This window comes from Notothenia coriiceps, unplaced genomic scaffold, assembly GCF_000735185.1.
Source record: "Notothenia coriiceps isolate Sejong01 unplaced genomic scaffold, NC01 NC01_scaffold00020839, whole genome shotgun sequence".
Classification (NCBI taxonomy): Eukaryota; Metazoa; Chordata; class Actinopteri; order Perciformes; family Nototheniidae; genus Notothenia; species Notothenia coriiceps.
In genome coordinates, this window is record NW_011353540.1 from 17434 (window position 1) to 44919 (window position 27486).

Genomic DNA, 27486 nt, shown 5'->3' on the forward strand with positions numbered 1-27486 from the left:
AATAATGGCTGCTTTTTACGAATGGACAAAATAAACAGGTGAACAGAGGCAACAAGGAAACTCAGAAATGGAAAACAACAGTGAGAAAGATGAACAGAAATGGTGACTTTAAAATGGTTGAGCAGTCATTGGTTTGTGGTCAAACCAATCAACAGAGTTCTCTGAAACAAAAATGTGTGTGTGTGTGTGTGTGTGTGTGTGTGTGTGTGTGTGTGTGTGTGTGTGTGTGTGTGTGTGTGTGTGTGTGTGTGTGTGTGTGTGTGTGTGTGTGTGTGTATGCATGTGCAGGTTGAGGAGTGTGCAAGACATTTACTTTTTACATTCAAATTGCTGCCTACTTTCAAAGCTGTGTGTGTTCATTGAAACAGATTTATTTCAGATAAAAATGGAAAATTAAACACATATAAAATAAAAAATAAAAACGTAGTGATCACGCTAAGTGAACTACTCTTCAGTAATGCTTGTTTACGTGTCTTGTATTTCCCCCAAAAACTCAATTGGACGTTAGATCCATATTTAAATGTCCTGCAAACCAACAGTTACACTTTTCTAAGATAATATGTGATTGTTTTCTCACAAGTGGAATACGTCGTTCGTGTGAGACATTTCCAATATATCATATAACAGTTCAGAGGCTCCCTCCAACTCTGTGCTTCTAATAAATACCATAGACTGTATGTAAAGGTAAATATGGTCTAAAAGCCATGAATGAGTGTGAGATTGTACTGAAGTGTAGTTGTTTACATCCAGCTTTACCTTCTGTTACATGTCAAAATGTATTTGAAAAAGGTAGAAAAGAGAAAAGTTAAACATACTTCTCCTCGTCATACACTTCCATCATAATGTTCTACACCCTTTAAACCCTTTTTAACTTCTAACATTTGAATAAGCACTCTACAAAATGACAATGTGTCTGACTCAGTTGAATAGTCAGTACCTATCTGGTTGGTTTGGATGAATGTAACATTGTTGTAAAAGAATAACACACTGTGGTTGACTTGAATTGCCAAATGGGGAGTATTTGGCTGGAGTGGGAGAGAAACTCCCTCTGGAGGGAACCTTGGAATTGCAGCCTTTGCAGACCATTTACATGCACACAAACCCATATAACACACTACAGGAAAGGGAAACCCCCCAAAAGCATAATAGGGCCTCTTTAATACATTTTTGTTGAAATAAAAGTTGTAGCTTAACTAAGATAATGTATAATTTGCTTAAACAGTAGGTGTTGCTGGTTTAATTGTCCATGTTCTCATAATAGAATACTAAACTCTAAACATTCAAACAATCTGAAAAGGAGCCACCTTCTCTTGCGCTGTGAGACATTCATTACGCACAGTGTGAAAACTGTTATGCCAGGTGTGAGCAAGGAAGTTATTGGAGAAGCTTTGTCTGGCTCTACGCCAAATCACTCCATTGTGTTCCATTGAATGAAATACACTTACACACAACACATACCTCAGTGTGAGGTGATTGGTTCATACTTGATGGCCACGGGGCACTGAGGAACAGCTATCAGAAATTAACATCAATTTGACATGTTCATCGTGCTGTTTGCAGCCCAGAGCTGACACTTCATACTGAGCTCATGCCACTGACAGGTGAGTCTCTTTGAGTCTTTCTTTGTTATAATATTCACTATCAATTGCTCGCTGCAACCTTTCACTTGTAATTTGCCCTCAAGCTCTGTTCAATTCTCGATACCACCAAAAGACGATATAGTCTACATTTCTTTGTCCAACGACTGATTAAGTTAGCCTCTGCTAGCCTCTGCTTGCCTCTGCTTCCATCTGCTTCCATCTGCTTCCCTCTGCTTCCCTCTGCTTCCCTCACTTCCAGCTAGGGTGTCCCATTCCAAGCATGGCATAAATCAAATGTGGAGATTCACACATGAACATCACTGACATTTAAAATTGAAAAGGTTTTTTTTTTACTTTGTCACAAAAAAGGCAGAACCGAAGATTATGAAGTCATGTTATCTAGAAGCTGTCTAAATGAACAGTTAGTTTAGGCCGACCTATTTCAGCTATTGTCTTTCACCCTCACACACACAAGCACATACACACCATGTCTCCTCAGTTTGAGCACTCAAAGACAGGTAAACGCACATAAACATACATGAATCTGGGCATGGATTTGCGGACACACAAAGATGCACCATTGTGCTATTATTCTGTCTCCAGTTTGTGCTCTGACCCTCTGGCCCTGTGCCAGTTCATTTGCATATTGTACTAATGAGGTGTTGGCACTGTGAACACGGCGTGAGGCACACAGGGAGCCACACACAGATAAAGGAGATGGCAAAGACCGACCGACAGACCGACCGACAGACCGACCGACAGACCGACCGACCGACCGACCGACCGACCGACAGACAGACAGACAGACAGACAGACAGACAGACAGACAGACAGACAGACAGACGGGAAATTCTCGATTTGGCCATAACATTTCCTCTGAGATTCCTTATATGAACGTCAGAGCGGGGCACCGTCCGGAGTCCGCCTCACTCCCCTCCGGCGGCTCCTCCGTCCTGAGGGGAAGTCACACCAGCTGCCACCGCTCCAGCTTCCATCTGGGCACGGATACATGTCCAGGTGTGTGTGCCCGTCACCTGCCAAAAGAGTTGCTTTTCCCAAAGAAAGATGCTCATAGGCAGGCTTTCAAAATCCAAAGACAAACACAGCTGAGCTCAGCCCAGATCCTGAAACCAAGGTGCAGACCTGGCACTACGTGTATGACAGGCGAGAAAACAACAACCTTACTAAAAAGGACAAATGTGTCTCTACTTCCCATGTCTAAAAGCCATTACAAATTCAATTTGATTTTGGTTAAAGAAACAGTTACAATGCACTGCGTAGATGTTCACACATGCACAGGAAGATTACTAAGGCATGATCTATGAGTTGTTTGCACAGAAAAAACTGTGCTGTACTATGATAAATATATGTATGACTCTTTCTTTGTAAAACTGGTCAAATCAGACTACTAAATATGTTTTTGGTGTAGCAAAGTTTTTTTTTAATAGAAACCACAATGAAATATCGTCATCTTGGCATACTTTAGATTGCAAAGAGAATGTTAAGTCATTTGAGGCGGCTCTCAATCAAAACGAACAAAAGACGGAGTTTGGTTGTAGCTCCGTCATTCGGTCAGTTTCTCTCAGTTAGAGTTTATTCAATGTTTATGGTTCAGGAGGGTTTAATCAGTAGATGTCTCCCCTCCAAAAAAAACAGATGCATTAAACTGCTCAAGACACTGATTAAATTAGATTCACTTTAAAAGTGGTTGTTTCTGCGTTTTCTGCAGGTCAATGACTAACATTTGATCAGTTTGTTTCTCTGATCACTTTAGATCCAGATGCTGGATGACTAAATCCTTCAAGTGGCTTAAACTTTTAGGGGTTGTCTTTCCTGAAGTGTGTTATATAGGTTTTTGTGCATGTAAATGGTCTGCAAAGGCTACAATCCCTGTGTTCCCTCCAGAAGGAGTTTCTCTCCCAAAACTGGCAACCACTGAAGCACGTACAAAGGGGATATGAATGTATACAGGCGGCCAAATGAAAATGATCTGGGTTGGAAAATGGGCGAAAGCATTTGGGATAATGTAAATATACAACCCATGCATCATTTTCTTTAGAATTTAAAATCCAGAAATGTTACATATTCTATTATAAAAATGAAAACACACCTGCAAATTCAAATACGAGATGTAAGTTTTTACTGCACTTGTTGTCTTATTCTAGTTTATGACACCTATACGTTTAAGAAAAGACAAAGGAATGTGTTCATGTGCTTGGCTCCACTTTAACAATATCTACGCCTAGTTATCCGGGGGAACTTTCTGTCTTTATTTGCGCTGGATGGCTGGCAGCTATGAGATAATCACCTTCCTCTCTGTGCCCTGAAGCTGTGTCAGGCAGGCCTCAAGGCTGCTTCACCTGAGCGGCAATATGCAGACACATTTCTTCACACACAAACACACACAATTTTCCGCGAGCACATTCACACAAATACACAGTTACATACACATGCTCAGAGTCTTCTCTCTTATTCATTTTGCGTGCGTGCCCTCCTTGGGAGATGCAAAGTCAATTGTGGAGCCTTCAGGAGCAGGGAGGCAACCACGGGGCTGTGTGTGGAGGAGGTGAGTGTGTGTTTGTGTGTGTGTGGAAGACGTGATGTGACATTTCTGGGCTGACATGAAGCGGCACTCTGCCCCCTCGCGCCTGGAGGGAGCTCCCGGGGAAAGACACTGATGGAGGTCTGGGGTCTCCTGGGGGGAATTTCACGGTGTGAACAAAAAGCCCTGCGCTGCGGCAAAAACCGACACAAGCTAGCTGCTTTATGCTCTGCTGAACCTTGTGGAAGCAGTGGAGTGTATATTTTCATGACGTAGAAAGATATAAGGATGATATCTAAAATATTAACGGATTTTGGGATGTTTTTAAATCAAGAAAATGTGATAAATCACCCTGCAGATGACACATGATGAGGCACTGTTAACTCCATCAGTATTCAGAACCAGTTCCTCCTTTAGCCGCTTTTCAACCACAACATGCCAGCCTACAATCAACCAGTTTTTTTTCTCCTGAGGTTTTCAAGCCCAAAAACTCCTGAACGCAAACCAAACCGCAGAGAAAAGCAGATTGTCGGAGCTATTGCAACAGAAACAGGCAACATTTCATCACTTTTCTGTCACAGCAACAGCAGCATTTAAAATCCGACCCTAAATGATATGTGAACGTCCCTGCGGAGTATGAGGCCGTACCAAAGCATCCTCGCTCTAACCTACACCCTTTTTTTTTGCCGCTGAGCGTCACACTCACAGAGGGTAATTCATCACCGCTAATTGCCTAACTTAATCTTGGCACTGTGTCCAATGAGCAAGCATGTTTATCGGTGTATGTGTGGGCGTCAGGTAGCGAGAGAAACCGTACGTCTGCGTGTCAGTTGAACAGCTTCTGCCAACAGCTGAAAAGCAAAACTCCACCCTACATTTAATTCCTTTAATCCGCAAAAATGTCAAATATCGCGCTGTTGTACGTGTCAATTCTCACTTAAAATGTCACTGTTGGTGTCATTCCAACTCAAACTGGGATTTGCAATGCATACAAACCTGCAAAATAAGTTGAATCGCATTGCAAAAACTTGCAAAAGAGTGATGTGTCGGTATCGATAGTGCACAGTCAATAAGTAAATAAAAGTGAGCAGGCAGAGCGCTGTGACAGACAGAATAATTATGTAGTGTGAGCAGCGTGGAAGCAGCACCTTCCATACAAACTAATCCAAGAGCTTAAGGCTTACAGTAAACACGCACATAAGTGATTATCCTCGTTAAACTATCAATCATCTTTCGCCACACACAAACACACTCGCTATAATAAAGAGTTATGCAGCAGGGATGTGAGAAAGTAGCAACCAGAGTCACCCTAGGAGGGGATTGGCTTTCATGGATGAGGCAGCTGAAGATATTTCATGCAACTTAATGCCAGAGCCGCCCCCCTCCACCTCTTCCCCCACGTCTCTTCTCCACAGCACACACAGACATGAGATACTTCTCTTCAGCCATGACAATATTTTTTTTTACAGTTGGAAAAAAAGACAGAAAGCCTGCAGGCCGTGTTGTTGTGGCCAACCTTGTGGGTGCATGAGAAAAGAAACATGTGGGTATCACTTACACAAATGGCCCGCATGAATGTGCCCGAGCCAGACAAAATATAGAATCTGAGCCTCTGTGGCAGCGCAGGCCTTTCCTGTGTTTGTAATGTTTGAGCATTCTGCTGATGACGGGTGAAGGAAACATCCAACATGGCGGACTGGCTTCTAACAGCAATGCGTGTTAATGAAATGACTCCTTTATGTGTGGGTGATGTCCTCTGAATCTGTGCTAAAACATTGATTGTGTTAACTGTAGTTGCCCTTTTCTGTACTGCTGATGTGTAGATCAAGTAATGGTCCATGAATGAAACTCATAGGCTGTTCTAGGGGTGGGCGAGCAGGGGGGTTATTTTTTGATAATGTAATTTAATACAATGGTAACTTTTTGACTTCATACTGAAGTAAAATGTGACCAGCAAAATTGGTCTAGAACCACCTCTAAAAACGTAAAGCTGTCACAGGACACATTTATCAATACCATTAAATAAGACTGCATTAATGTCTCAATTTTTAGGGCAAAAGGTTCAAATCAATAAGGTCCATTTCCAGCCTAATGTTTAAAACCGCAATTTAATCTCTTAATCTGACACTGGAATAACTGAAAAATGAAAAATACTCACTTACCTTGAAATTTGAGTTAACAGATCATATATAACTAGGGCTCAAAAATGATCAAAGCCTGTTTCCACAATTTTGAGATTATTTTCAATAATTATGAAAATTAATTTAATAATTTACTTTTATCATTATAAAATATGTATGTTTTCTATGGCAGAAATGGGCTTCCATACAAATATGAACAAAGTGGGTTTAAAGTGCCATGACTGATAGCTAATTTAATGAAACACTAAGAACCAGCATATCTTTTGTATTTTTGGACTAACTTTTTTGCTGGAACACCATCAAAAATAGTGTGATGGCATGCTATCTATCGAACCTCATAAGGAACAATTTCCTCTACTACAGATATGATCTAACCTGTCTCTTTGAAATTCAGACTTTTATTCAACTATAAGTTGCACAAAGAGCTGTCTCCGCAGTGAGAGGACATCCTTTGAAAAGACTGTCTGAGGCTGATTAAGGGGAGAGCCACTTGAAAGAGCGTTGTTGCATCTTTAAACCTTAGTCAGTGTATTCCCTTCAGTAGTTTTAGTACCAACAGACAGGAGTATCAGCAGTAAGCTAACTAATGTACTGTGGTGGATGTTGGCAGAACCACAATGTATTATTTCCACCTCCATATATTATTTTAAGGTGAAGTGTACGCTTAGTTAGGAAATATTTTCAAAATAAATATTTAGTTGTGTCCATACAGTGAGACAGCTGAACTGTCTGTGATTCCAAGATGAAGTGAGGAACCGTTATTTACCAAAGGTGATTATCAGAGCACTTTACATTTACAAGTCATCTCTCACCTATTCACAACCCATTCATTCAGAGGTAAGGGGCTACCACCTATTTAAGTAAGCTAACATTCACACATCGTTTGCCACCCACCAGGAGCAACTTGGGTTAAGTAGCATGCCCAAGGATACATCGACGTGTTGACTGCAGCGCCCGGGATCTAACCCATAAACTGCCGATGGAAAAACGACAGCACTATCTCAGCGCCTAACCTCTCAGAACTAACTCACTTTAAAACACTAAAGTAACACAAAAGGACAAACAAACTGACTGATCGAGTCAGCGGTAGACCAGCAACTCCCATGTTCTTTGAGGTATAATTAGTGTTTTTGTCAATGGAGTCTTGCGGCTTTGAAGGAAGCACAGATAACGACTTCAGTTTCCTGTTGGAAATGGCTGTCTGGCAGCAAGGTAAGACGCTGAAAATATTTTTGATATAGCAAACTGGTATTTTTCTTTTTTTTGATGGGTCTTTCTCTCTAGTGTCTTTAATACGTTTTACTGTTGGCCCCAATTCACAGCAGTTTATTTCTTAGCTGCTTGCTGATACTTATGTTTGTTTTTACAAAATTTGGGCCTGCTGACCATTACTACTGACTGTAGATAATACACTTAGTATGGGTAAGCACCTCATATAAACCCACTTTAAAAAATCTAAATCTCCTTTTAACAACCTCCGTGATATAGATAGATCTCAGATTGATATGGAGCTGCCTTGTCAACTTTGTTGCGTGTCAAGTAGCATAGACTTTTTTTTCAGACCTTCTCTGAAGCTCAGAAAGAAAAAGTGTAATTCAAAAGCAGCGTTTTGATCCGATATGAAGCTCTAATAGCTCCTGCAACTGTCACACGTTCTCCCGTGAGGTTTCCACATGTCAGACTCTTCTTGTCATCACCACGACAAGACAGATCATTTGTCATCACTTCAACATTTAGTGCAATGAAAACTACAGACTTTTCTATCAAAGTAAATGGGCTAACATGTTAAGGTAGAAAATGAAAAACACATAGTATGAGCGACAATACAGTAGACGCAAGGCTCAGCTTGATTCTCATGCTTTGGGGAAAAGTGTCAAAAAAGAAAAAGAAATAGGATTTTACTAACTGAAATGAACAAATAAACTCTAAGTGCACCCCTACTTATTCCTGCTCCAGTGCAGTGCTTAAAAAGTGATTATGTTTAGATGAATAACTGACTTGAGGACAGACAAGCAGGAGAGTAAAACACGTCATACTCACAGCGTAATTCCTTATATATCCCAGCTTTGGTACAAGAAAGAAAGGAGATTGTTTAACTACAGTCATTGGGCGGGAAAATGAGAACACAATAACAGCTTTAAATGTTCCTTTTTGCTTGTTACACACCATGGCACACCAAGCCATTTAGCAGTCATCGGCCCGAAAGTGTTTTTGTTGTAAAATCCGTGGTTCATTCTCAGTGGTTTCTTGGTATTTATTATGTATCATGCATTTTGTATTCAAGCCAAATCTGAAATAGTAATGACAGGGTTTTTAAGTTAAAATGACCTTTTGAAGTGTTGACTCGGAATTAAGGAGGCAATTTTCTCTTGCTCTAATAAAGTGCCCACACATTTTTGTAGGCCAACCTGAAGTTAGCATCGCCCTGGTTCTCCTAACTAGAGGCCAATGGGATTTTCCATCAGATTTGTGAGTATTGCAGAAAATGAGCTATGTGTCAAACCAAGTTTTATGACACTTTACTGTATAATTTTTGTTCAGATTTCATAATCATATATATGATTTTTGAATGGGTAAATGCATTTATCTAAAGTAGAAAGTTACAATTTGACTATAAACAAAATACATTGCAGTCACATGTCGCTTCTGTTCGACGTAATGTATGGCAGTCTCTCTTGTTAACAAGGCTTTTTTTTTTTACACGTAAAAGCTTCAAAATTCACACTTTTTTTCCGCTTGTGTTAACCATACTATAGTAGTATAGTAATAGACATTTTATTTAAATGTTTTATATGTAAAATAAATGTGCAGTTTTGTGTTTGTAAATACTGTTAGTATCTCAGCTAGTACAACCATAGCATCGCGTTAGCTAACCGTCAGGCGTACATTTTCATTAGAGGGAGGAAGCACTTGTCTGTTGCTCTTCATTTGAAAATAATACGTACAATTGTTCCTCTCCCTCACAAAAAGATTAAAATTAATATAGAAGTTATAACAAAGTAGTTCTGACACCAAGTTTGCAAAGTCAAATAAAGAGTGTTACTGGCTGGTAGAATGCATGTGTTATGTTATTGTGTTCAGTACGACCATGAGTAACCTACAACAACCTGTCATATTTCAGACCCAAATTATTTTAGCTAACCAACTTCACACTGACTTCAACTTAATTTGTATATAAACTGTGTATAAAACGTTTAGCTCAATCGGGGTGCAGTGCATCTGTAAAGAATGCTTTACATTACTGTTTGCTTAGTGTTGTGAAATGTAGCTTTACTACCAGACGTGATGCTAAGCTATGCTAAATAACTCCCGCCTTAAGCTGCCTACTTGACACACAATGGTATCTATCTTTTCATTAAAGTCGGGAAAGTAAAGCTAGTTAGTGTACTTCCCAAACTGTCAAACTATTCCTTTATCATCATGTCCGATTCATGCTTTTCTCAACCATCGTTAACTACAATTATATGTGGAGGTATTTCATGTTTGCCGTGTGAGTGATTGGATCCATTCGGGACTCAGTGATGATGACCACATGTACTTGCCAGGAGATTTGTGACATACTATCTGCAAAGCCTATAAGAGAAGTTGTGAGTGTTCAAGTACTGGTTAAAGGAAGGAAATGTACCTTGTTTCTCTTGAAATAGGCTCTACGGCAGGCAGCAAAGCACTTCTCGCTGCAGAAACTCTTCAGCTCACTCCCCATGCTCAGAGAGTAGCGCTTGACGCCGACCTTCTGGCACCAGGCGCACAGGATCTGCATGTTGGATGCATCTTCATCTAGAAACAAACAAACAATGGTAAAAGTGAGGATAGATATTTTATTTGTATTTACTCCAAACATTCTCTTGCACTATTTTATCGGTTTTATTATGTCCTATATATATATATATATATATATATATATGTATTCATGTTGCACTGTTGTAGGAGCCTGTGACTTAAATTTTTCATTGCCATATCTATACTGTAGCTAATGTGCACGTGACAATAAAGCCTTGAATCTCTTGAATCTCTTGAATATGGCCTTATGTTAAGCATTCCTTTTTGCTTTAAGTGCAAGTCCATTGCAGATAATGTCCACAGGTATGCAACAACTGAATGTATTAAACACAAGGACGGCAGGGCTTGTTTAATCCGCTCAAGCCACAAAAATACTGTGGGATTCATGAGCTGGGGAATTTGGAAGATGCCTTTTTGTGGCTCTTCTATGGCGGCAATAAAGTTGAAGTGGTCACAATGAAGAACTTGGGTGACGCTAAAGATCAGCAGGTCTAGTCTGCGATGTGTGTTCTGAGTGGGTGTGATTTATTAATTATCAACGATGAGGGCACTTCGAGAGTAGAGAAAACGAAAAAAACGAGGGGGGCTGTGTATACAAGTATACTGAAAATATTTTTTTAATAGTAGTGTGTGGTATTAGTGGGTGTGTATTTGTATGGGGATTTTTTTCAGCAGGGCCCTGGCAGTTAAAGTAGACTGCAATATATTATCAATAAAAAGAATAAAATATTTGTTATTCAGTTTATAAACAGTATGCAAGTCAGTACATTTATTTCTCAGATATTGGTGGTTTGCCCGAATTCATGACCTGTGTGGAAGTGTGCCCTCAAAGAAGGCGTTCTAAATTTGATTTAAAGGTCAAAAACATCTCCTCTGACTTTAGATTTATGGTTAGCCCTGACACATTTCTGAATAAATCTTTAGTTGACCTCAACACATCTCTCGTTTCAACGGAATTCATTTGGTGCATAAAAAAAGTTTTCGGGAGAACAACAGAAAATAATCTATTGAAAGCTGAAGTAATGGCTTGAAACCTAGTTCCCCGTTTGGTTTAGAGGCCAGTGCAGTGCTGCTGTGTGGTCAGTGTGGGCAACAAATTATTAATTATTATATTAAACAGAGCCTCAGTGACAGTGAAATGCCTCCTCTGTGGTAAACTGTGACTGCCGGTGATGAGCTGCGGGCTTTTAGTGCCGTCGCTGTTGCAATAAGAGAGATCCTCCGAGATTCCCTCCAGTATTTCCCAATTATCACATTATGAATACGCGAGTGTGAGGGCGAAGAAACGCAGGCCCATTAGTCTTTCCCCCCCGCTCACCTCCTTATCGCACGCTGGCCAGGATTTTCACCTCTTGTTGAGCTTAACGGATCTGCGGGGCCATCAGATTTTAAGTAAAGACTAACTCACAATTAGGGGAATAACTCCCAGAGGCCCTAAAGATAGCACCGTAGACCTAACATGCATATTTTATGTCTTTCCTCTCCTTCCTATAGTCTCCCTGCCTTTTGGTATGTATCTGGATTGCTTCCTGAAAAACCTCCAGGGCTGACAGGGTGGGTGGATCGGGGTTTCTATATTTCTCAAAATATGTCGGTACCACGGCATGATGAACAGGATCGAAGGCCAACATAAAATCACAACATCCTCCATATTATCTCAACATTTTCATGCAAAGCGACATCTTGAGGTGGAGTTGTTTTTCGTCTTCCCACGACCTGGCATCTCGTAACAAGCTCAAAAACACTCACATCTGCATGAGCGGGGGGAAAGCCGGCAGTAATTATGCAGCCTCCGTGCTAAATGCCACCATCAACTGCGTACCTGCACCTCAAAAGGTCCTTTGTCGGATTTTTGCGGGGCACATGAATAATTCAGCATATGTCTGAGGGTGGAGAGGGGGGGTGAGTTGAAGGGGGCGGTGGCCGGGTGGCGAGTTGGTGCTGGGCTTTAAGTGGGACCGCACCATCTGCTTCCCCGCCTGGGCAGGGCCAGCGGGGACTCCTCTTGGGCGATGCCAAGGCGGTCGCTCCCTCCGCCGGGGCGTAGCAGCCTCCTGTGCCGCAGCAGACGCAGGGGATAATGAAGCCCTCTGTCTGGCCCAGGAACGAGGACGTTTCCTCAGAGAGTTAACGGGGTTATATTGACACTTGGGCAGGTGGAGGAAAACAAGGTGTACAGCAGGTAGCTAGCTCATTAGTCACCAGTCCCTGCCTGGTTTGGAGGCTCTCAGGGCGTCGCGCAGACAGCAAGTTGATGCATAAACATTCAGCTTTCTGCTAAGTGCTGAAGAATCAGCAAGTGGAAAACAGCTGTGGGTGAGATATTTGCCAGTTCTTTGTATTCTGACCGGAGAAATTATTGTGGGTGCTTTGTGGTTGGGCTGAAATTAAACCTTGATCTTTTTAGAAGTGTTAAATATAGCAATTTCAAAGCATTTTTTATGTTTTTTTCATGTTGGGCGACAGGTACAAACGCGCTTCAACAGCCCAAAACACTTCCATTAGGAGACAGGCGCTGCACTTTTACAAACGATGCAATTGCACCCATATACAGGGGTTTGGTCCCTGAGTGGCAGACCAAGGTACGAATCCGGCTCGGGATATGCCGCATGTCATCCCCTCTGACCACTACAATACAGACACAAGTTGCCCGAAAAAGGATGCGTATAAAAAAACACACATTTTCCAAAATCCATGCACCAACTTTACAACACAGCATTTAGAAAACATTCACCAACATGCGCAGCGTTTACTAAGTGCTGCATAAACGAAAATATGCAAACACAAAACGCTGCAAATAAAAAAACGATGCAAGAAGCTTAAAACCGAATGGCAACAGGGACAATAAAAAAGTGACAAAATACTTTTGGGGATTATAAAGTTGGCAGACAATCACTGGAAGCAAGGGTGTAACTTTGGTTTGAGAAGTGGGGGGGACACAAAACAGGGGGTCCTCCGCAATGAAACATTGTTCTCTATTTAATTCCATTTCCTGCCTTTCTACAAATATATATTAGGGACTATGGTGTTAACTAATCCAAGAAAAATGTGTAGTGTATATCATGAGTGTGCAAACTTATCTATCCATGAACCTGTTTTATTTGTGATGACCTCACATCCTATAGGGGGGTCCAGGGGCATGCACCCCCGGTAAGATTTTTTTCTTTAAATTGAAGTTAAAGGCATCAATCTAGTGCACAAATTAAGAGATTTATGGATACAGCTCTCAACACTCATATGAAACAGAACTGTATATATTTCAATACTCCAAAAACCATTAGAATATGCTCACAACCAATAACACATCATTGATATACTCCTCTCTCCTATCTTTATCTTACCTAGTCTGCATTCTTTCTTTTTATTTATGCGTATTTTACTAATCACTTCCCTTTCAAACTGTGTTTTTAATTTTTTACTGACATTGGAATTATTTTTTAACTTATTTTGAACAACTATATTAAATAGATGGAAGTATTTGTTTAGAACAAACCGTTTGAGACCCACTGAGATAACTTAGACTAAAGTTTACAATATAATCACTCAGCGAGTCCTTGACCTCCCTGAGCTGATGTTATCTCAGCCTCTCAGTCCGACAGGAGAGGACTCTCCCTCTCCTTATTGTTGAAACAGCTTCTAATCTCCGTTAGCTCCGAGCTAGCACCAGATGCTAACAACAACCCCCGTAACTCTCTCTGTCTCTCTCTCTGTCTCTCTCTCACAAACAAACTGCGTTACTGCCACACACACACGATGCTCCTCCGTGACGATGACCACTTGCGTAAAAAAAAGAAGAAAAAAACACATTTGAAAAGTGGGGGGAACACAAACGGGATTTTGAAAAGTGGGGGGGACATGTACCCCCTGTCCCCAGTGGAAATTACGCCCATGACTGGAAGCACACCTAAAATGTAAAGGTTTATTTTAACAATGTGATTGCATAATTCCTTCTGATATTATTGCAGATCTGCTGTAAGCTAGCAAGCTAACGTAGCTAAACTTGTCAATTTCTAATATTCTGACAAAACACTTACAACTATGAAATAGACTTACTCTGCCAACAGACACTTTATAATTCCAAAATATCAACAAGCGTCCCAACTGTGTCCCGTTACAGTTTTGAGCTTTTTGCAGCAATTTTTTTATTTGCAGCATTTTGTGTTGGCAGTGTTGTTGTGAAGTTGGTAAATATGTTTCTTCATTTGTCATTTGTTTTGGCAGATGTATGTTTTTATATTTGCATACATTTTAAAAGTGAAGAGCGTTAATTCTAATGGAAGTGTTTATGGCCGGTGGAGCTCGTTTACCCTTGTCGACCAAGGTCGTTTTTAGTTGACAAGGAGTTATATGTACTACTTCTCAACCTCAATATCTTTCCAAGTGTCAGTACTCCTTACCTGAGGGGGGCTTGATCAGTGGCGGGGGGATCATGGGGACAATGATGGGCATGTTGCCATGTTCCTTGGTGCCGGGCATGGAGGTGGAGGGGGTGGTGGAGGGCTCTGTGACTCCGTTCCTGGAGCCTGGCAGACAGTGGGAGCTGTTGGCTCCATCCGGAGAGCCTTCACCGCTCTCTGTTGAGGCTGGGATTTTTGGCAACAAGTTTTCTAGACAGGGGGAAATTGAGCAAAATAAGATAGCATCACTGAACAACTGATGAGATGCTGTGCAATAATCCGTAAATTGTGGAATAATGTAAAAGCCTAGTATGGCTTAATTTGACATAAAGGGTCATTTTGGTACACATAGTTGAGGCACAAGTGATAAAGCATGTTAGAAAAAATGTATTTTGAAAGCCCTACAGAAACATTGTGGGGGAAAAAAGCAACAATGAAGGTTAAAGACTAACTCGTTAATTTACAGTGTCACTCATTTGGACAAGAAGGTCGAATACAGACGTTTCCTTAAACTTGGGTTGATTAGGGCTGTTAACGCATTAACGCTCAAGATTATTCTGTCAACCTTAACACGTTGAAATTAATAACATTACTAAGTTTGACCACAACTGCTTCCAGTAGTCCCAGTGTGGATGTTTACCTCGTATAGCATGGAAGTGAAAAGGCAAAGAAAGTGGTGGGACTGTTTGAGTGTATGTCACTGATTGGAGCTCAAAATAAAGTTATCTGTTGGCTTAGATTTGTCAGGTGGACAACTGAGTGCTAATGTCGCTCTGTGTCTCCTGGGAGAGTAGCAACAGTTAACTGATTGCTAACAAGTGCACCATATCAACTTTATGAGATGACAGTATGTCAATGTTGTGTTTGCATTTTCATTGGTTTATAGAAAAGATGACATCATCATTTTCCAACTGAGCCCTGCCCACTTCAGTGCAATGAGGATACATATAAAGTGTTGTAACCTTAAATGTGACCTTTACAGTCCTTCTTACTATGCATTTCACGAAGTAAAAAGCTGTCATAATTACATTTGTAAGGACCTTTAACAAAATAACAAAGACGTTTCATATTCTCATTACGTAACAGATTTTCACGACCCATTAACAAGCACTTATTTCAATGTCTTTCATGATCTTTCCATACCTTTGAGGACAGAGATGTGCTGTGGCGTCTCTCCCATCTCCAGGTTGTCAGAGTCTCGCAGCTCCACCTTGTCGTAGCCGTACCAGCCCAGCAGCTCGTTCATGGTGTTCTCTGCAAAGCTCTGCAACACAAACACGAACCACTCAGACTAGCTTAGTTACAGAGGCAAACTTCTTCACAGTTGAATGAAGTAGAACGATAATGCAGGTTACTTGTAAAAGGAAGTGCAACGATCTGTTACTTTGTTGCATTTGCTGTTCACATTTCTTCAACTGATCATGCAGAGATATTGCAAACTCAAAACAAATGTTGAATAGAATATCACAATGTAGGTTTTTCTCAAGGTATTATTCATAAGTAGGTAAGACTACCTAATTGGGATTAACTCTGACTAAATGCTGCAGAGCCAAACGAATGGTCTTTATTGTAAATTGAAATAGGAGGAAGTAAACAGAGTGTAATAAAGACTGGTCACAGAAAAAAAAAACAGCTTATCACATACTGTAAGAGTCAAATAGAAACCAATTGAATTTGAAAAAGCACTTCATCTAATATGGCAGAGGGGTTTAATGTTTAATGTTTATTTATGGAATACGTTATCTTCATAGTTCTCATTGTGCCTTAACCCACTAGAAAAGCCAACTAAGTTATGGGTTTTAAGCCTTTATTTGTTTTATTCTTATCTAATTTCACATTATATGATACATTTTCAAATGTACAGGTTTTTACGAAATCAATTTATTTTCATTATTGTTTTTTATGTACAAAGCATAGTATGTTGTGCCGTTAGAAGGGCCTGGGTATTAAGATTTACTTACCAAAGAAATCACACGGCAGCTATTGTGCATATGAGAATATCATTATGCAGAATTAAATTATGGTTTATGCCTTCCTTTGTTGTTTTCATATAATTTTCTAATTCTATTGTTCTTGGCACAGCCCTGTTCTTGCCATTTGCTGTCTATTTTAAAGTTTGATTCCCAGTTTTATTTCTGCAATATTTACACTTGTTTTGATTTATTGTCTTTTTTTTCTACTTGATAAATAATTGTGTAAGACTATTCCTTAGTTCCCAAGCGCTTTTTAACATTTAACTGGTTATATATTAGAGTAGGGACGGTACTACGGTGACGACAGGTGCAAAAGAGCTACAACAGCCCAACATTTCCATCAGTAGAAATACGCTGCAGTTTCAAAAAAGATGCAAATAAAAAAACACAAAATGTGCCAAAACACAAATTAAGAGACATCTTCACCAACTTGACAACACATGTGCAGCGTTTAGAAAACATTGACCAACTTGACAAAGCATATGCAAATGTTTTAGGCCATTGTAGCACTTTTGCACCTGTTGGCCAATGTACACTACATGTAGTCTACATCTCCATCTTTGTGAACAACCAATCACAATACAGTAAAAACACTAATAAAGAGTCAAATACTTTGGGATTTCAGCTGTCACTGAGCAGTAAATGGCACTTCATAATTAAGAGCATATAGTCCAGGACACAGTCTTGTGACAAATGCCATGCAAGTTGCTTTGAGCCCGGCAGTAAAGTCCTCACATTCAGCAGCAGCACAGCAACGCAGAGTGCTCTGCAGGTAGTTAGTGCAGGCATGCAAAAGTAAATCCAACTATATGCAGGTGAAACATATTTCCTCCTCAACAGCCACAGTCAGTAAACACTGTACTCCTAAGGAAACCCTGCTAATGCATACAGTCCATTATCTATACACCTCTCCCATGGAATGTTCCCATATGCGTTAATTCACTGAACCAGAAACTTTGGTAAATGGTTTAAGCAATCATTTGACTCTCAAAAATGGAAACAAATTGAGGATGATCAGCTGCAATGATTTGGTCTGAGCGATAAAATATTACTCACAGGTCACTTAACTATCAGCTTAGAGATAACACTGCTCATCTGCGCTTTAAATAGTGTAACTCATATTGCTGCTCAACCGTTTTTCTGTAAATGTTTTTCTATGATGCCCATTTGGAAACTAATGGATAGGGATTGGGACGTGGATTGCTAAGAGGCGGGATATTTCTGACACATAAGAGATTGACCAATCACAACAAGGCCATCCAGCTAACCAATCAGAGCAGACTGGGTTCTGGTTTCAGACAGAGGGTGAAAAGAGGTGGTGCAGCACAGGCAGTATGAGAAAAATAAAGAGCTTTTTGAGCATTAAAGATGTAAACATGTCACAGCAGAGACACCACATACACATATGAACCCTTAATTAACATTATGTCCTTTTTAAATCAAAACAACTTTGGGTTTTGGACTGACGAAATGATACATTTAAAGACTTCAACTTTGAGAAACTGGGTTGGACATTTTTCACTATTTCTCACATTTCGTAGACAAAGCGATTAAATCGAGAAAAGAACCAGCAGATGAATTGATAAAGAAAATGATCGTTAGTTGCAGGCCATCATTGCACACAGTGTTTTCCCCCACGAGAGGATGAGAGAGAGAGTTCTGACTTGAGTGCAGATTCCTCTGGAGAGTGTGCTCTCACTGCTGGAGGCAGGACTGAAGTATTGATTCGTGATTTCCTGTGGGTGGAAAAGTGACCGAGTCTGAAACCAGAATTTAATTTGGGCAAATAAACTGAAACAGCAAGGTCTCAGTGGAGATGGGTTATGGTGTATTCTCCCAATGAAACACCTTATAGCTCTGGCCTGGTGGAACACCAACATGGAGACCATGGAGACAGGAGGGCCAACCGAATCAATTAGTGAATAAAATACAACTAACAGAAAGCCAGCGCAGTTTGGCTATTGTTTACAGAGGTATTATAGTAAAGGTGATTAATGGGGAATACACACACACACACACACACACACACACACACACACACACACACACACACATTAACACACAGTTTTTTGGACTGTCTTTGCATATTTGAGACATTGTAGTATAGTATGTTAGCAACAGAGGCAGATTTCCTCCTGCTTCATTGGCACATTCGCTCTGTTTACAGGCATTCATGATGTGTGGTATTTGCAATTAAGAGTAACTGCTCAAGGATCAGTTTTGCTTTGTTCATACAGAGCACACAGTTGCTTCTGCTTTTCTGTGCAGAAGTGAATTATCCACACCAAGTAAAAGGTCTAAATACTGGAATGAAGAATGACAGCAGTTATTGATCTGCCTGTTGTGAAATACCGCTGTGGTTGGGTTGTCAATGGGCAGACGTGGCACAAAGGTGGAGGGTTCACTTCAAGTCAATTACAGGTGAAGCAGTGTTGACAAGAAACACCGTGTATGAACATCTGGAAGTCCCATTGCAGAATCTAACACTGACAAGACATGCAGCTGTTATTAAAAGTAATTAAAGTCTAATCCACACACTTAGAATCTCAGGGTTTCTCTTACAAAGGTTGGTGGTGAAGCAGTGCAGGCTGTTAATGAGGACAGCTCCTGTTTGCTCATGTAAAGGGAGGCGTGTGGCGCAGTGGATAGAGCCTTGGTGTTGGGATCAGGGGGTCACAGGTTCAAACCCCACTGCAGTCAGCATGTTGTTGTGTCCCTGGGCAAGATACTTCACCCCAAATAGCTCCTGTGGGGATTGCCCACAGTATTGGGTATGTACGTCGCTTTGGATAAAAGCATCTAAGAAGTAACATGTAATGTAACAGTGCTTCTGCTTGAACAATGCTCAGTGACAGCAGTGCTCACTCTGCCTGAAGGTTCCTGGAAGTCAGATGTACTAACAAACCACTTCCTGATCTGCGCTAAAGCTACAGTGGAGGAAATAAGTATTTGATCCCTTGCAGATTTTGCAAGTTTAACCACTTACAAATAAATTAGCAGTCTATCATTTTAATGGTAAGTTTATTTTAACAGTGAGAGTAATAATACCAAAAAGAAAATCCAGAAATAGACATATAAAATAGAAAAATGTATTTGCATTTAACTGTGGGAAATAAGTATTTGATCCCCATGCACTTCATGTGTTAGTACTTGGTGGAGAAACCCTAGTTGGACAGCACAGAGGTCTGATGCTTCTTGTAGTAGGTCTGTGCACATCTCAGGAAGGATGTTGGTCCACTCCTCTCTGAAGATCCTCTCCAAATCCTTCAGGTGTTGAGGCTGATGCTTGGCATCTGGAAGCTTCAGCTCCCTCCACAGATTCTCTATGGGATTAATGTCCGGGGACTGGCTAGGAGACTCCCTCACCTGAATGTGCTTCTTCTTTAGCCACTCCTGTGTTGCCTTGGCCGTATGTTCAGGGTCATTGTCCTGCTGGATGACCCCTCCATGACCCATGTTCAGTGTCCTGGCTGAGGGAATGAGGCTATTGGCCAATATTTTACGGTACATGTCCTCGTCCTGTCCCCTTAACCGAGAAACACCCCCAAAGCATAATGTGTCCACCTCCATGCTGGACGGTGGCGATGGTGTTCTGGGGGTTATAGTCAGCATTTCTCTTTTTACTAAATGAACATCATGCTGCATTTAAAACGCTTTTAAAACTAGTGATTGAGAATATAAAACTGTCAATAAAATGTTAACTGAGGTAAAAAAGTTGTGAATATAAAGATATTTCTAACTATGGTGAGTCGTTAGCAGAGTCCCAGGTTGGAATCCGAGCTGCGGCACTTGGCTGCACCTTGCCGTCACTCACTCCACCTTCAGTGTCTATCTTAGGGTGCCCTTAAAAAGGCAAACATTCCTTGAAAAGTTTAAAAAACATAACTTAAGAACATGAATGATATCTTAACTCAAGAAGTTTTCTAATATAGTCCCTGTTGGATTGTTCTCAACAATTAACCAGAATGTAACCGTGCTCTGGCGGACTCAAAGTAAACACTGGCAACCACAACTGTAGCAATTATCCCAACTTGAAGGATGAAACCCTGTGTAGAAAAAGTCAAGAAGAAAAACCTTTTGAACAAATGAGTTGGAGCATAACCCGACTGGATGTCCTCCTGTGGCTGTAAAACAACCGCATCACAGAGACAAAAAAACACAGCATCTCTCTGTCTCCCTTTCCTCCCTGCCGTCCTGTCCTCTGTGTCACGCTACTACTTTGAGAAAGTGGGAGTAATATTAAGAGTGGAATCTAATCCTGGTTGGCGACTCATCAAAGCAGCGGCATCAGCTCTGGCTCTGGCTGAGCTGGGGAGGTGAAGGCTACCGAGGTCTATATGCCACACTAAATGTATAGCCTTTTGATTTGGTTTCACACATACAAACTTTTTTATATCAGTGTTTATTCATCCCAAAAGCCTCAGCGGAACAAAGGTCAGCTGGGAGTGCAGTTTTTGCTTTAGGTTGCCAAAATGTTGTTATTATTTATGGAGTTACAAGGGTTTGAAAAAGGCAACATTTGATCAAATGCACGCCTCCAGGACTTATTATATTGTTGCCCTTTTTACCCTGACCTTTTGTTTGCTGCCAAACTTTCAGTCCATGTCAGGGTTATTTAAAAAACAAAAAGGCAGCGGCACCACACGATCTGCTCTGGGTGCTCATTGTCCCCAGAGAATGAGAACTATTAAGTGATCCCCACAACTTTTTCTATAGAACCATCATCACATCAACTTGTCCACTTTACACAACACAACAGCAACAACAACAACAATGTAATAGACTGACAAGCATAAAAGCTCATTAATGCTGCCAAGAAGACAAACACTTTCCATTTAGTGTCACCATCAGATTAGAAATAAATCTATGTGTTTTGATTGAGTATTCTCCATCCATCCATCTTCTACTGCTTATCCGGGGTCGGGTCGCAAGGGGAGCAGTTCCCTTCCCTGGTCACACTCACTAGCTCTGACTGAGGGATTCCAAGGTGCTCCCCCACCTGGTCTGGGTCTGCCCCTCGGTCTCCTCCCAGCTGGACATGCCTGGCACACCTCACTAGGTGTACCAAACCACCTCAACTGACTTCTTTCTACGCAAAGAAGTAGAGGTTCTACTCCGAGTACCTTCTTTTATTTACACATGCTTATTTAAACATCAAGGACATTGTGGTCTTCGCTCTAAGAACACCTTGTAGTAAACTTAATAGTCTTTAAAGGGAATACTTCACCCCCAAAATGAGCTTTTGTTAATCAATGACTCACTCACTTGTTCTTGTAGGACTCACGTAGAACGAAGATTCGGAAAACTGAGCAACTTGTTTTTAAATTGAAGTGAATGGAGGCTGCGTTAAACAACTGCAAACAAACAACGTAAAACATCTGTTTACAAACTCTCACACAACTATTCTGCATACACTGTCTCACACTTGTACAGGCGTGTTACTCGTCTTGTTGGGGGTTTTACGTTCACCATGGAACCATGCGAGACAAACAACGTCTTCTTAAAGAAATCAAGGTGACAGGTGGAAAAAATACCCTTGACATAATGAAATGCTGTGTTTAAAGCACCCTGTGTAACTTCTGAAAGAAGACATATCCTACTCTTGCTGTAAATATAGAGAATATACTTGAAATATGTCCATATTATTTCCTCTAAATGAATATATTATTCTAAGAGAAGCCTACTTGTCATACTGTTGGAAGGAGGCAAAGCTAAAGAGTGTGAAAGCAGCATACCATATATTAGCCTCTCAGTAGAGTGGTGCAGGTATGAGTCCTAAAACCTTTCTTCTGGTTCGCTCAATCAAAGTCTAGGATTTGTTGAATGGATTTTGGTTAGGTTTGTTGTTGACACATGCTTAAGAGATTGTTGTTTTTTGTTCTACAACATAAAATGTCAGTAAACACCACGCTGTTGAATGTCAGAAGCTTCTAGGTTTACTAAAAAATAAACCACTAAACGTCATTGGAGTGAACACAAGTCCGTCTTCAGCTTAGCCGAGCTCAGCATTTCAACTGTGATGTCGTTCATTTATAGCCTAACATTAGGTTCTTACTTCTACTTAAAAAATGATAAAGCGTTGTAAATATGTGGAGACTGAGAGTATCTTGTTCAACAAGACGTGTAGATAAACATGTGTTGGCCACAAAGCTTATTTTCTGCTATAATTCAAACTATAATGGAAGAATTGGCTTTCTGTATGTGATCCCTGCAGCACTCTATATTCTCACAGTGTGATATTTGAAGATTATTGTGCTCAATTAGGACCGTTTGTGCCATCAGCTTTGAAATCGTTCTGCTAAAGCATGTGTGCACTGAGGGTTTGACCTCTAATATGACAATATTTGTTAGCATTTATACAAACTTTAAACAAGACGAAACCATCAGCAGAAAAACACCCACTTTTTCCTCGTTAAAAACAAGATGGTGGTTTAACAGAGCCTGTGCAGGACGATGATACTTTCACAACAGATTCACGAGCTGATACTTCTCTGCAAGCAGTGGACACTGATAAAAATACATTTAAATTCTCCACAGTCTTCCCCTCAGTTTCCCTCCAGTAAGACCCAGTGGTGGCCAGCAGGGCTTGTGGGAATGATGATGGTGGGAACTGGATACCTTGTGGCCAGAAACCAGAGCAGGTCACTGTACACCGTGATAAAATTCCCGAATCCACACGCCAAGTTTCCCCTTTGCCTCCTCCTTCTCCACTTTTCCACTCCTCTCCTCCTCTGCCTCTCCCTCTCTCCTCTGCTTTCATTCCCCTCTACTTTTCTTGATATCTGATCTGGCGGAGACACTCAGGTTACAGTTTTTACAGCTAAGCCAGCCCTGCGCTGTATACATTCCTTTCTCCACTGTTTCTTAGCCCACTCTCTGCAGTCCTCTCATATCCCCTCCATGCCCACTCCTCCGTGTCCTTGATTACTCACCGGAGCTTATTTTACCGTGGCACACATTAAGCAGCCAGATGAAGGAAACACTGTCGGACTGTATGATCCCTCACAAGGGCACATTGTGTGTCTGTCTGTGTGTTTTGGTCTGAAATATTGAGGATGAGAGGAAAACTGGGTCCTTTTGTTCTGAACACTTGATAGAGCAGAATCGAAGAGTTTTCTGCAGGAAATCAATACGCTTAACTTATTTGGCTATTATTATGGCACATACTGTTAATAAGGTGCCGCTTGTATGTCACACTAACAATGAAGGTATTGAAAGGGAAGCTGCAGCTGTTTTTCATCCATCAGTGGATCGCTGTTTTCCTAAATTAAATCTGTGGACAGCCGCTTGTGTGTGTGTGTGTGTGTGTGTGTGTGTGTGTGTGTGTGTGTGTGTGTGTGTGTGTGTGTGTGTGTGTGTGTGTGTGTGTGTGCGCAATAGGAGATGATATTCAAGGTTGCGTAATGAGCTACAATCAAACTTGTTTAGCATTTGAAAGTGTTTTGAGTTTTGACACCTTAACCACATCTGCTCCTTCATTCAGTCGCTTCTCCACGGTATTGGCGGAGATAAAGGACTTGTTGTGGGAGAGGTGTTTTTCCCTACAGCCTAACAATAAAACTGTGTTTTTTACTGACATGTCTATGGGAAAATCCACAAGCTACTGATTTTTCATTTGGTAAGAGATATCTGAGTAAGTGAGAATGTGAAAATGCAATGTCAACATTATTCGGTCAAAATATTTGAGATTCGGAACGTTATTCTGATAATATAAAATATGCTCAAAACTTCTTAATTTGGCATATTGGAACCACAGCAGCTTTGAAAATGTTAAGAAAAAAATATTTTTGCATCACATCTTTTTAACAGAACATCATTTTAAAGAAAATAAATTAACGACAAAAATATAAATGTAAAAATAGCAATATTGTATGAGTCTTTTTTACATGTTATTCCTGCACTGAAAAAACAGGCTGTGTTTTTTTCAAATGTTTTATGATAACAGCTACTACAAAGCTTTTTAAAGTCCCTCGTGTGAGGGTATTCACAAATATCCAGATTTAAATTCAATTATATCATAATCTATTATAATATCCTAGATCGTCCCGTCCCTAGGTGTATATTCATATCTCATCTCACAGCCATGACTGATAACAGTCACTACATTGTGCTTACAAATAAAAATGACATATTAGGCTGCTTTCATCAAATTAAATGTTTAACCGACACGTTAAAAATATTGCGAAATCTGTCATTTCATTGAACCCTGAATGATGACCCACGTCAAACAGCATCTATCATAAACCCGCAAATAAAACATCATATCTGACTGACTTCCCATAATTACTCGGTCTATCTGATAAATTACAACAGGAGACATTTTAATAGATTTTCACAGTCCAAATAGATTTATGGTAATATTTAGCTCTGAAAAGAATTAGAAAATAAAAACGTGGACAGACATTACATTACATTACATTACATTGCATTGCATTTAGCTGAAGCTTTTATCCAAAGCGACTTACAATAAGTCAGACAGATGTGTTTAAATGATGCTCATAAAGACTCGGCTCCACTGAGAATACCACAAGTGCTCCCTGATAAGAAATAAGGAAATGTCTCCTTTGAGAGACCCTGACCGACTCCATTCCCCTCCCTCAACCACCACTACCCAGCATCCCCACCTCCTGTCATCAGGAGCAGACATCACAGGATTTCCTCTAAAACTGAGGATCGTGGCCTTTTTTTTGTAGTTATCAGGAAAAATGTCCAGTTTGTGCCGTTATTGGAAGAAGCTCCCTTTTTGTATTGGCAAGTCTGAATGCATACAAAGTGGAACACTCACATTAAATACCTCAAAATCAGTAGATCACACTGCAACAAAAAAAAGATTCAAATCATCTTAGAATGTCACTGCATTATCCCTTGTTTCTCTGTTAACCACCAACAAAGCATCTGTTGTCATAACAAAAAAAATAAAATGTGTTTTACAGTAAGTGGTGGCACGTGAACGCGCCTTGGTATTTTGGAGAGGTCTAAATGCAAAAAAAAAAGGCTTCTTTATCACAGGGTTGTTTCAGGACTCGCTCAGAGCCACCACCCTCGCGCCTCTCTCTGACAGCCAAAAAAACATCATTTCCACAATAATTCTCCCCAACGTGATCACCTGCAGGTCCACCCGTAAGAGAGCAGATGTGTCTCTGCCTAAATGTGTACAAACAATGAGGAGATGAAGACAAAGCGGACACACATCCTTCCTCTCTCTCTCACACACACACACACACACACACACACACACACACACACACACACACACACACACACACACACACACACACACACACACACACACACACACACACACACACACTCCTGCCATTGTCTCCCACCTGGCTCCCCTTCCCAATTCGACCCGAATGGTCTGCTGTCTGTTTTTGGAGACACATTCATTTTCTCTCTTGTGCAGCTTTTTAAAGCAGCATCTCTCTCACACACACACACACACACACACACACACACACACACACACACACACACACACACACACACACACACACACACACACACACACACACACACACACAGCACTTTCTTTCTCCACAATGAACCGCACAGCTCAGAGCTCAAAAATCACAATATGCACCAAAAAGAAAAAAAGAAACAAGGTGAGGGTGAATATTGGGGATAGGCCGAACACTGGAGACAATGTGCTCCTTTCGAGTGCGTAAAGCTCACAGCCGCACATCTGGATCACTACGCCTCTGGCCACACACACACACACGCATAAACAAAAACACACACGCATCGTGGAAATGCGAGCGTCCCCCCCCCATTGATGTATCCTAATTATGCACATTGGTCTGCTCTCCTTTGCGCCGTAGTGTAACAGTATTAATAGTAATAGTAGAGGCACTGTTGACGCCTTCACTGACGCACTGGATTTTCCATTAACTCCATGAAAGGCAGGCAGGGCAACACAAACGGATAAATGATGACATGAGGGCGACACACTGTATTCCTCATTGATTCCAAACTTACTACAGGAGCGCTGAATGGGTGCCGCATCCATTGTGCGAGGCGGTAAATACTGCCGCTGCTCATGCTGCCATTCAGCGTCACAATAGAACTTGGGTATGAAAAAATTAATCATAAATCAAAGTTTCACTATCATGCAGCCTATTGCACTTGAGTGTATTTCCACAGAGGAGCAAGCACTCCACGCGTAATCACATGCAAGTGTGCACAGAGCCTGTTTACCTTCATCTCCTCATTTATTTCCCTTTTCACCGGGTGCGCTGGCTTTCGGCTTCTTTTATTTTCCGGAGGTCTGCCCTCTTTTTCCATCTCTGCCATGTTCCCTCTGAGATACTTCTGTCAATATTTGCGGTTGAGGAGGGGGGGTGAGGAGGGGGGTGAGAGAAGAGAGGCAGCTGTTTACAGTCTCCAGACGGCGGATGTCTTGCAGCTTTTCAGCGGCCCGCGTGACGCTGCTGTTGATGCCGGCGAGGGCTTGAGGTGCCCGGCTAAGTCAGCCATCTTCTGCCCGTATCCTCAACGGTCCGTGCGCCAGTGGTGAGCCGCCTCTGTGAGTCAAAGGAGAGGTTGAGTGAGGGGAAAAAACGAGACAGGGGGAGGGGCGTGCGCTGAAACATTATATGACGCGTTGGTGATCAGAGGGGGGCTATTTCTTCTCGCTTTCCCATGGACTGCAATCAGAGCAGTCACATCCACTTAACGCTGCTGCCTATGGTGGGGGGCTGTAAGCAGCAAACAGGTGCCCACACACTCTGCAGTCCCATATTGTTCTTCAGGGGAGGCTAACAACCCTATGCTGTTGGTTAGAATACAATCTGGTGTTTTCATTAGTTTCTTTACAGGTTTAGACACAAACTCAAATTGGAGGTTCCAGAGCATGAGTTTTAACCAAAGGAACTGTGCAGAACCTTTATACTTCATCTCCGAAATGGTCATTTGTACATCAGCTTCTCACCCGGTTCTACCTTGATGTTTTGATCAAACTTTACTTTTCTCTCGTGTCTCCACGTGATTTAAGAATTTAAAAAAAAACAAGACATTTCTTGTGTAATGAAAATAATGGGGGGCTGCGTTTAACAGACACATTTATATAAAATC

General features: G+C 41.1%; 1 protein-coding gene across 3 annotated transcripts in view; it reads right to left on the reverse strand.

Annotated features, from left to right (window-relative positions):
* Positions 1-26930, reverse strand: part of sobpa (sine oculis binding protein homolog (Drosophila) a) — a 41384-nt gene extending 14454 nt beyond the window's left edge. For 2 of the 3 annotated variants that reach the window (XM_010779849.1, XM_010779848.1), the window contains exons 1-4: positions 26611-26930; positions 15584-15704; positions 14441-14650; positions 9889-10040 (exon numbers count right to left, since the gene is read on the reverse strand). In XM_010779849.1, the coding sequence (XP_010778151.1) occupies positions 9889-10040; positions 14441-14650; positions 15584-15704; positions 26611-26706 (579 nt within the window). In that variant the 5' untranslated portion in view covers positions 26707-26930. Of the gene's footprint in view, positions 1-8303; positions 8328-9888; positions 10041-14440; positions 14651-15583; positions 15705-26610 lie in introns of all 3 variants that reach the window. The other variant, XM_010779847.1, reaches the window with a different exon arrangement.
* Positions 26931-27486: the final 556 nt, after the last annotated feature.